General features: G+C 36.1%; 1 protein-coding gene across 1 annotated transcript in view; it reads right to left on the reverse strand.

Moving 5' to 3' along the window:
* TYR (tyrosinase) overlaps positions 1–11,018 on the reverse strand; it is a 123,296-nt gene extending 112,278 nt beyond the window's left edge. The window contains exon 1 of the mRNA XM_011984894.1: positions 9,698–11,018. Within this exon, the coding sequence (XP_011840284.1) occupies positions 9,698–10,516 (819 nt within the window). The 5' untranslated portion in view covers positions 10,517–11,018. The remainder of the gene's footprint in view (positions 1–9,697) is intronic.
* Positions 11,019–12,244: the final 1,226 nt, after the last annotated feature.

The following is a 12,244-nucleotide window of genomic DNA, read 5'->3' on the forward strand; positions in this document are numbered from 1 at the left end:
ACTATATAATCAAAAGAACTCCTCTCATAGAATAATTGATTTATTGTTGCTGCATTTCAAACCAAAGTTTTAAAATGTCTATGTGTCAGGCATTATACCAGAGCACAAGAATACATATTGAACAGGATAAACACAGTTTTTATTTTTATAGAGTTTACAGTCTAATAGGTATGGTTATAAAGATTAAATGTCTATACCATATTGCCTTATTCATTAATTTAAAATGCTTTTTAATAAGTATTAGCATTTTAACTATTGAGTACTTTATGTAACACACCTTCTAGTAGAGTAGGTCTAGAAAGTGTGTGTGAATGAGACAGTAAAACAATATATATAAAACTTATATTTTTAACTCCTTCAACTTTTAAAAATATTATATATATCATTTTACTGTCTCACCACACACACTTTCTAGACCTACTCCACTAGAAGGTAAGTTACATAAAATACTCAAATTGCTAATATTTTTGTAAATGAATTTTTAAATCAATGAATAAGGCAATATGGTATACATATTTAATCTTTATAAACATACCTGTTAGATGATAAACTCTACCAAAATAAAAACTGTATCCTGTTCACTATGTATTATTGTGTTATGGTATGGTGCCTGACACAAAGACATTTTAAGACTTTGGTTTGAAATTCAATAACAATAAATCAATTATTGTATGAGAGGAGTTATCTTGATATTTCCATCTCATCAATGAGAAATCAGGCTTATAGAGGTTAAGTGAGTTCATCAAACATATATAGTTTATAAAATTGGGGGAGTTAATATTTGAATATAGACTGTGTGATTAAAAACTCAAATCTTAACAACTATCTTAAATGAAACTCCCATTTCCTGGCTATTCCTTCCCACATAAAGGCACTCTAGTCATCCTCCTCTGTCATCTCTTGACCAATGAATTTGGTATGAACCTTCAAAGACTCCATATTATAAAATCCAATTATCCCTGCAGGTCCTCATGTTAACATAGCACTGGGCACAGTTGACCACTTTCACTTTCACAAAACATATTCCTCTGTCTTCCTCTATCTATTGATTTCTATGATCACATCCCCTTTGATTTTTGCCTTTCTCTCTTGCTGTTACTACTTGGTGTGTCCTAATAGCTCTTCCTCGTCTATTTTACTTGTAAATATTGTGCTCTAGGCAGGACTGGCTATGCAATTTGCAGCACCAGGTAAATGTTGAGACCTTGGTTGCGGGTAGAGAAATCAATATTTACTTTCTCAATCTACAGGGAATAGGTGGCCCACAGTCTCAGTCTACAGTGAATAGGTGACTCCTTAGGGATTGAAACCTCCATGCTAAGACTTGTTTGAGTAGGTGGGTAGATTAGTTCAGGCTGCCATAAGAAAATACTACAGACTGGGTGGCTTAAAGAGCAGACATTTCTTTTCTCAAAGTTCATGAGTTTGGAAGTCCAAGATCAAGCTGTCTGGTGAGGTCTCATGTCTTGCAGAGGAAACCTTTTCTCCATCTTCAGAAGGCTGTTTATGTATACATAAAGAAAGAGACAGCTCTGTCTTTTTCCTCTTCTTATGAGGACATCAGTACTATTGGATTAGGACCTCACTGTTATGACCTCACTTAACTTTAATTACTTCCTTAAAGCCCTACCTCCAAATACAGTCACATTGGGAATTAGGGATTCAACACACACGTTTTTGGGAGATGCAATTCAGTCCATGATGCTGGGTGAGAGGCCCATATGTAATCACCTGTGCACCATGCTAAGGCACAGCCAGTCTCAGTAGAGAAGGCCTCCGTTTTACCCTGAACCAACAAATCATGGGACCAACACCCAACTTTACACCTCTTCTTGCTTGCACCAAGGAACCCACCAGGGTTGGAGAGTGACGTGGAATGTTGACCTCTTTCCTCCCACCAGTGGCCTTGGACAGAGGGTGAGGAAGTAGAAACTAGACGGGGCTGGTGGATGGGTTAGTGGTAGCCGAGACTCCTCCCGGGGAAAACAAAGAACAAAAGGTCTGCAGGACACATATATGAAACAAGCATATGCTCCATTGTCCCTATAATTTCACTTATAAAGCACAAACTCAAAGATAAGATTAATAAGAATTTCAACATCAAGACCACAGATCATTAAACCTCAAATGTGGGGTCTGCTTCTGAGCATGGAGCATCATGTGATGGCACTGTTTTTATATTGTCAATTCTACCTCCAAAACATCTCAAGTCAGGCAACCATTCTCCACATGCTCACATCCTGTGTGATCCTGCTGCTAAAGTCAGATGGTCTACTCTTCTCTGACACTGCTTGTTCTTCTCCATTCCATGACTCTGACTGTGGCTAAGCATGCCCACTTTTTGCCATGCATCTAATATCCTACCCATTCTTTAAGGCCAAGGCAAATAATTAGCAAAGAAAAACAGGCATTGTTGACTCTTACTTAAAAAGTAACTCAAAAGGGACTGACTCTGAATGTAAAAAAAATTCAAGAATCCTTCACCAAATTATTTTTCTTATAGTTTCGTTTATATGTAGGCAGAAGAATAAACTATGATAAAAATGTATGACTACATAAGCCAAAAAGAGCTCTTAAGAAAAACATAAATCTTACTTTTTCTTAGTGGTACATAAATTAATGCATCACTTAAATTCATTGATACCTTACATTTAATAAAATAGAGTAATTAGGTAGCGAGAGAGAAATTCAAAGCAAAAGATGAAATTTAGGAGAGTCCACCCTGCCATCACTGACTGTCCACAACAGGTGCATGCTTCTGTGGGAGGCTTGGGACCACTAGGGAGATAACATTGTTCTTTACCCAACTTATACTTACTCATTTTTTGTCTCTAATATACAATGATTATTATATCCCTTATAAAAATGCATCCTTCATGAAGACACATTTATTTTTACATTGTTGTTTATTTCTTTACCCTCAGAATCTAGTTCAGTTTCCAGCACTCTGTAGATGTGCAATAAGTATTTGTTGGATGAATGAACAGAGTCAATGAATGAGCCAAAGAATCTCCTACAAAAAGTATGTGTTGAGTGCTCATTTTTCTCAGTCATGTTGTTGGTACTACCTCTACCACAGAATATATTTCTAGAACTTATTTTTGTAAACATATGTTGAATCCCTACTCTGTCCTAGGCCATAAGGGAACTATCTCTGTGTACACTAAAAATTGAAATTCTCACAACTACCCTGTGGATTTTTATGATTTTATCTCTATTTTCATGATGAGGATACTAAGCCAGACTGTGAAAGACTACAAAAGGCTGATGGGGTATAAAGTCCCATGTTATGATTTGTAATTTTGTGAACAGTAGATGAGGCACATAGAATAGTAATTTAAAGGTAAAATGTCTTACTGGTCAACTGTTTGCATCACATTTGAAAATAATCAAGACTATTTTATTGGTCCCCTATCCCACTGAATTTACTATCTATAAGCATGTATAAACAAATTTAGTCATCTCAAATAGAATTGAATGGGCAGTCCCCCACCATAGATGGCTGCTACTGTGTTAGATAAGAAATGCTTAGAGAAGTTACTCTTAATTTTTGGTCACTAACATCTAACTTATGAATTATGCATTGTGTGGTGGAGAAAAAATTGGGCTCCATAATGCAGGTAGATGTGACTTCAATTCTGGCTAATTTTCTTACTAGTCATGGGGCAATGAATATGTTTTTTAGACTTGTTAAATCTCAATTTTTTTAAACTGTACTATGACATGATATATGAAAAGAAACTATTCAACAAATAATTTCTGGCTCAACTAATGCCAGTTTCTAGTTTTCCTTATACTTCACAACATTCCTAAATCCTTTCATCTGTATGTAATTGAGAACTGGAACTGTTGAGTGACTTGTCTTAGGAACATATGATGTTTGGAGTCAAAACCAAAGTACTAAAACACAAGCTTCCTGATTCCAAAGCAATACCCACTACATTTATTATGATGTGTTAATAGTTTAGGAATGGTTGAATAAAACTAACCTAACTTTTACATTGAATGTAGTATGTTGGATGCTTTTATAATTTTGATTAACTAGACACTACAAGTATATAGACTAAATCATTTTTATTCCTCTTTGAGTAATCTCAGGATATTTTCAAAAGATCCTGCTGCCTTAAAGACTCCTACAGCTGACTCAGTTAAATTAGAGAGGCTTGAATGAAACTATTTTTGCTGAAATGCCAACTGCCAAGTGACTAAGTGTTCAGATGACTGGAGGTATTACTAACGAGGAGGAAATCTACCCTGTTTCCAGAAATAATTTGAAAAACTCCAAACCTTAGTCTTTACACTGCATACAGGAAAGGAGGCAGGCTAGGAGAAATTGTTAGCATTGTGCTTATGATCATGAAGATTCTAGTCAGAAAGACCTGGTTTCCAATACTGACCCCATTAGTTACATGACCTGGGGCAAGTTACTTAAGCTCTCTGAGTATTAAGTTTTTTCATCTGTAAATGGGAATTATGCCTTTCTATCAATGATCAAATAACCTAACATGTATAAAGCACTTAGCAGAGTGCCAGGTGTAAAGTGTTTGATAATGACAGCTATTATAATTATTTTTGAAAACAAGACCATTGGGCAGGTCACCAAATTGTTTTTAACTTTGGGTGTGTCACACTGTTTGAATATTCATTATTATAATATCTAACTTTGATATATCATTTAAAAGTATATTAATTATTTCCACACATGAAACTCAATATGTCACATCCTAACAAGCCATATAAATACATTTTATTGAATCCCTTCACAGTAATGCTTTAACCTATATTCTAATTTTAGGGACAAAAATCGTCTCAGAATAATTAAGTAACTTGCTTAGGGTCTTGTAGCTAAGTAAGTATGGAAATTCACTCAAATTCATGCTGACGTGACTGAAAAGACTGTACTCTTTGTACTACATTGTTCTGTATTCCATTCCATTTAATCCTCTTATTAACACACACATAAAATAAGTATAGATGGTAATTCTACCTCATTTTTTTTCTCTTGGGAATAAACAAAGGTCAAATATTTTAAATAACTGGTCCAATGTCATCAACCAAATGGCAGGGGTAGAATTTGAATCTGGATGTTCTGATGATGACTGTGTTCTTTTTCTATTTCAACACAAGTGATTTATAACATATATAACATATGCTGGGGGAGATCAAGTGTTCCAAGTCAAAGCAAACAAGGGGAGATACAAGAAAGATATATATTAATGAGGAAGGTGAACCTAAATACTGTTTTCTTAAATTTAAAGAAATAACATAAACTGCCAGCTATTAAAAGCTTTTGGGAGCAAAGATTTTGTTATAGCATTAGAGGTTTATCTGGGGCAAAAAATGCAAACCATATGACATTCCACAAAATGTTTTTCATAAAGGAAAAAGAGAAGCTGTTATTTCACTGAGCTGTTGTCATGGTTACCTAAAACCCATGACTCTCTGCTGAAATGTGACTTTTTTTTTTTCCAACTGTTTGCTTCCATGTGATGTGCTTTTCACCTGATGAGTGAATTCCCTGGTCACAATTCGCTCATGTCTATCAGCTAGGAAATGTTTTTCGTCTTTGTTTCAGTTCATCATGACACCTATTCCTGATACCCCTTTTATTTTTATGGCTAGCTTATCTGTTGGTTGCATGACATTAGATCTAATTATGTTGAGCAGGGGTAGTTTGTACTTAAATGTTAAGCAACCCTCCACCTCCAAATATAATGAACTATTTTAATTGATGACAAACATGGCCTCTACTTTAAAAGCTTTGGTCATTAAACAAATAAATGAGCAAACAAACAACAGACATGAATTAGGAACACAATATTTCCAAATAAATTAGTTACCTGATTTTAACATATTTAATAGAAAACTCTGACCAATAAATGTTAATTTCATTTAATTCACACTCAGCTATGTTGCAACTTGCTTCATCTTCTTTCTTGTATTCTTACTTTGCATGCACACACACACATACATATGGAACTACCAGAGAGAACTACACAAAATATCTTATACCCAAATTTAAGTAAGTGGCTACTGTTGACATTGTTGTATCCTAGGTATTGGGAATCCAATGCTGTAAAAAACTGCAGTGAACGGTCCTAGAAATCTACCCATGCAGAGTTTAATATTTGATCTATGCTAGCACTGGAGCTAACATTTCTTTGATGTTAAATTTTGTTAAATTCAGCATGTATTTATAAAGCCTGTTACATGTATATATTATAGTCCTGTGTTCTGTGGATACAAAAATATTTAGAAATGATCTCTACCTTGGAGGAGCTGACAGGCTGGTAGATACAGACAGGCTTGAAAACCATTGCATGTAATGAAAAGTTACAAGTGCTATGATACAAATCTGTATAAAGTACAATGATAGCACAAAGGGGAGAGGGTCGGTCAGCTCTACTAGAGTAACAGAGGTGGATCAGTAAAAGTCTCAGAATATTTTCATTATGATATAAATTAAAAGGGTTACATCACTGTGTCTGCCTATGTTGTCTCGGGCAGGAGAATTTTAAGGGAGTCAAAGTGTTTACATGTCAAATTATACATCTAGAAATTAGCGAGTTACTTGAACCCTTCTGAACCTAAATGGATCCTTATAAATAAGAAATAACACTGTTGACTTAAAAAGCACTGTAGTCAGAGCCACTCGGTTTTAGTCCTCAGATGTGTGACTTTGGACAATCATCCTACCATTTTAGACTTTTCTATAGTTTTTTAATAAAATGCAGACGCTACCCTAAATACCACTGAAGATCTCTCAGCTCAGAGTTAATAAATGCTATCAAATCTCTAAAATCTCAATTTTGGGGTCAAGTAAAATGATGTCTGAAACCAATAAAAAAAAAAAAGGGCTTTATGTGAAAGGTGAATCAGCATAGCTAATTTGGAAGGTCTTAATTAACTCAATCTAGAAAGTTTTTGATCTCATCTCACACAAAATAGTCTAGTTCTTAATTTAAGCATTCAATTTGGGCAAAGGCATTCAAATTAATGGTGTGTTTATTACAGAACCTGCATTTTTGTAAAGCGAAAGTAAAGAGATACCAAAACAATCTCCATATTCATTAACTCAATGATTCTCAGTGCTGACTGCACATTAGAATCACAAAATGAGGGTTTAAAAGTGCAAACACTTGAAGGCCCGGCATGATGGCTCAGGCCTGTAATCTCAGCACTTTGGGAGTCTGAGGCGGCAGATCACTTGAGGTCAAGAGTTAAAGACCAGCCAGGCCAACAGGGTGAAACCCCATCTCTACTAAAAGTACACAAAATTAGCTGAGCCTGGCGGTGGATCCCTGTAGTCCCAGCTACTAGGGAGACTGAGGCAGAAGAATCACTTGAACCTGGGAAGTGGAGGTTGCAGCGTGCGGGGATCGCGCCACTGCCAAAACAAAAACAAAACAAAAACAAAAACAAAACAAACACATCCGGACACTTTTACACTTTTACAACCTCACGGAAGACCACCTGAATCTGAATTTCTGGCAAGAAATTAGGTGCTTAAAAATGTTGCAACAGTTTTTATTTTTTATTTTTAATGGTTTTTTGGAAGCTTCCTAGGTGATTTTGACATTGAAAACTCTGAATTAAATCAATGTAAGCAATCAATCTTAACTTTTATAAGGACTTTGTAACCAGAGAGGCTGTGTGAAGGAGTGGAAACAGCCAATGTGAGTGGGGTTTGACTGTCACCTCGGCCACTAATAATCTCTTGACACTACTAAAACACAGTAGGTGAGCAGCAAATGTTCATTCATTTCACCTTTCTTAAACTGTGATTTCCTTGTTTCTCATCAATCATCTTCCTTCCACTCTGTTTTCTAATTTTATTTTTGAAACTTGTTTCTACACAGAAATTTAATCATAGAACAAGGTTGAAGTTGATAATTGTAGCAATTTCAGTTCAGGGCTTACCTACTTGACACATTTTTTTTCTAGAAAGTATTAAAATTGAACACATTCATGAAAAGAAAAAGGAAAAAGTTCCACTTGACAATAAGTAATTAGGAAAACAATACGCATATAGCCGTGGATATCATCTCGTATTACACATCTCATGTAATTAAAAATCAATGTGTATCTATTAAGCTTTCCTGTGGATGTTGCAGCTTATTTTAGTAATTTAGACAGTCCTCCAACCTTTCTGGGTCAAGTTAAGCCACATAGTTAAACAAAGCATAACAACTGACTGAAAATCCCATGTCCAATCCTGGCAGTTTTTTTAAACAGGAACACAGGATATGAGAGCTAGATGAGAATTTGCACATTATAGATTAAGGTAGGAGGTCTGAAAGCTCATTGAAATAGATTTTTTTTCCAAGCACATTTTTCTAGCCTTTCCTGCATAAAACCCATTACGTTTGGTAAATAGCTGACTAATAACACCAAAAATTATACAGTGGCCATTTTTTTAATGAACTTCAATAGACTTCACTGGGATGGGGTACAAACTTGGTTCAGTGGAGAATGCGATCTACATTTCAAAACTGCAGATTTTGAGAAATTGAGTGCAAGATTCTTCTCATCCCATTCACACGTTGGGCTTAATTTCATAGAGCATTGCTAGTCAAAAGTGCTGTATTAGAAAGTTTTGGAAGACAGACAGAAGAGCTTTCCTTTAACATATGGTTTTAAATGATAAATAATTAAACACATATTTCTTTGGTTACCATTTGCCCCTAATTCAAAATGAAAAATTCAGAATAGATGAAATAGAAATTCAATTCCAAATAGTAATCCTTCATATTTTATCTAAAGTTTTCAAGGACTGAGAAAGAAAGCTAACTTCTAATGCAGCCTAAAGAAAAAGTGGGAAATGAACCAGATCCTTTAGCTAAAGATATCACAGCAGTTACATCCTTGGAAATGGGATACAGTGGTCATATAGCCAGATTATTAGAGAATAAATGGTTTTTTTTTTTTTTTTGCTTCTTATTAGCTGTATGATCTTATGCAAGTTACCTGATACCTTTATAACCTCTAAAATAGGGAAAGATTGATAAGAGCATGAAATGAACGAATGCACAAAAACATTTGCCACAGGGTTTACACATGCTAGATGTTCAATGAATATTAGCCATCTTCATTATTTACCTGTTTAAGCCTCGGGATCTTCATACTTTCAAAAATGAAGATCTAATCCAATAATTATTTCCCAAACATTCCTGATTAAAAGAATCAACATAGACACTTAGTAAATTGTGCCTTCTCAGGACTATCTCCTGAAGATTCTGACCAATGAATCTGGGATAGGGCCAGGAATTTGCATTTTTAATTTGTACACCATATGAATCCTGTTGTAATAATTTTATTTTTCAGAAACATTAGTGTATATCATTTTTTTAATCAAATATGCATTCATTCATTCATTTATTCAATTCACAAAATACATAATATGCTATTGCCATTTCTAAAGGCACCATACCATGTTCTGGGAAATACAATAATGAATCAAGTACTCTGTTCATTGCAGTTTAGAAACCTAGTAGAAGTCGTTAGACAAATAATTACAGAAATATCTATAGTGTGCTATAAAGGAAAAATACAAGGTACACAGTTCTTAACATGGCATCATTTCTATTCTTGGTGGGGGCTGCAGTGGGGTGTTCAGAAGAGAAGTTTATATACTGCCTGAAGAAGTGATTGTTAAGGTTCCTCCCTGCTCTGACATCATACATCCAGCACATCTTACCTGCCAAGAGGAGAAGAATGATGCTGGGCTGAGTAGGTTAGGATTTGTGGGGTGCTGACCTCCCATGTACTCATCTGTGCAAATGTCACACTTTTCTGCATCCCGCCAGTCCCAATATGGAATAGTGAAGTTTTCATCTCCTGTCAGCTTCTGGATTTCTTGTTCCCACAGCAACAAGAAGAGTCTATGCCAAGGCAGAAAAGCTGGTGCTTCATGGGCAAAATCAATGTCTCTCCAGATTTCAGATCCCCCAAGCAGTGCATCCATTGACACATAATAATGGATCCAGACAAAGAGGTCATAAATGTTGATATCACTAAACATGGGTGTTGACCCATTTTTCATTTGGCCGTAGGTCCCTATGGGGATGACATAGTCTGAGCTGATGGTATGCTTTGCTAAAGTGAGGTAGGCAAAAAATTTGTCCTTCTCTGTGGCACTCAAATCAAAGATGTTTCTTCTCACCAAGAGTCGTCTGTCTGTGCAGTTTGGTCCCCAAAAGCCAAACTTGCAGTTTCCACAGTCGAATCCCATGAAGTTGCCAGAGCACTGGCAGGTCCTATTATAAAAGATGGAAGGCCACGACTCCCGGTCATCCACCCCTGTGAAGGGAAATTGAGGCCCAAGTGGTGCATTGGACAGAAGGATATTCTGACAGGAACCTCTGCCTGAAAGTTGGCCACAGGGACTCCCGTCCCCACTCCATGGTGGGCAGCATTCCTTTTCCATCAGGTTCTTAGAGGAGACACAGGCTCGAGGGAAATGTCCAGCGGAGGTCTGGAAACTCCACAGCAGGCAGTACAAAACAGCCAGGATCATTCTTCCTCTAGTCCTCACAAGGTCTGCTGAAACTGGCTAATTGGAGTCACAGACTTCTCTTTCCAGCTACTCCTACAGTGATTATCACATGTCTTGGCTGAGACCTATATAATACCACTCCCACCTCCAGCATCAAACACTTTTAGTCTTTATCTTAAGCTTTCATCCTCTGAAAAGCACATGACTGACTTTTCTTTGGAATTGGCTCATATCCCACCAGTGGGATAGGTCTATGTTAAAGTGAAAAACTCTATTCACCATTAATAGTTTAATTCTTATGGTTAGAATATTAACAATAAGATTAATAATAATAATGCCTGACCTAAGCAAACCCAGTTAATAGACTACAAAATTAATGATAATTTGAACTTGCAGATGAGAGGTAGTGTCAGGAATAGAGCTTCTCTTATTAACAAAGTTTAGGAAGTATTAAAGATTATGGGTTTTAGCTGGTTATTTCTCAGAGACCGTAAACAGGCTACAATATTTGAAGAACTCCATATGCAGAGAGAGATTGTCTTCAGAGTCCAGAGATAATTCCTTATATGTTATTGAATTTCAGTTCATTTATTTTATACAAAGGATCAGAAAAAAATCTTACACTTTTACCTGATAATCCTGATGCATTTTCTGACAACTCCTAAGGATAGCTCACTTTGATAGCTGGTTGATTTGCTTCATTGTGGGGATATCCCATGGCAAAGAGCGCGCGTTCTCTCTCTCTGCTTCTCTCTCTCTGCATCTCTCTCTCTCTCTGCATCTCTCTCTCTCTCTCTGCATCTCTCTCTCTCTCCAATGCTGTAGACATGTTGTTTTTCCTATAAATTCTAGAAATTAGGAATTTATTTGAAAATGTTTTTGCAATGTGTTTTGTGCAAAGAAATTCTCAATTAGTGAGTGAATGAAAAAGGAGAAATATATTTCTTCGCAAATATTTTTTGGTCATCTCAATTATTTCAAAAGTTCCTTCTCTGTGTATAGTGAGCTAGGGAAACTGAAATTCATGGCTAAAAAATATAATTTAACTATGTTAGTTTTCAAATGAGTAGTATAGATAATAAGTAAATCAAACTTTTAATGGAAGAGATGTATTTGTGGGCTGATACTAGAAAGAATTGCATAATTTTGGATAATATGCAAGTGTTATCAAGGCAGTGCCCTTGATTAATACCTCAAGGAGTGGGCATAAGTTGGACAGACAATTCAGAATAGATACAACACCTGAGACAGGGGAAACGTGTAGAGATGGGAACTGTGTTTCATCTGTCGAGTTGGAGTATTACACTCAGATAGGCCTCCACACATCATAGAAAATTAAACCTGGGGCCAATACATGGAGGGGCTTAAAGACTTAGTGGTTTGAACTAAAGTGAGCCCTTTTGTGAGCTGAAGAGTGACAAAATGAGGGTAGTCAAATCAAAGTTGCCCCTCTGAAGCTTCCTTCTTTGTCCTCCTCCAAACTTAAAGCTGGGTGGTCCACTGAAATTAATGAAAAAGGAAAAGAGGAGATCATTAGTGTTTGGGTCCTTAGCTGAAGCATTCTAGGAAAAGCTGTCACAATTTTGATGATGCCAGAGTGTCAGACTGTTCTGCTTTTTTCTCTTTTTGCTGGAGTTTTCCTCATTATTTAAAGAAAAAAAAAAAAAAAGAAAAAAGTCACAGCTCCTCCAAACAACTTTTTTGAGACAGAGCAGGCTTTGCAGGTACATGGAGCAGTGTGTGGGTGAA

The sequence above is a fragment of the Mandrillus leucophaeus genome, unplaced genomic scaffold (genome assembly GCF_000951045.1).
Source record: "Mandrillus leucophaeus isolate KB7577 unplaced genomic scaffold, Mleu.le_1.0 Scaffold276, whole genome shotgun sequence".
NCBI lineage: Eukaryota > Metazoa > Chordata > Mammalia > Primates > Cercopithecidae > Mandrillus > Mandrillus leucophaeus.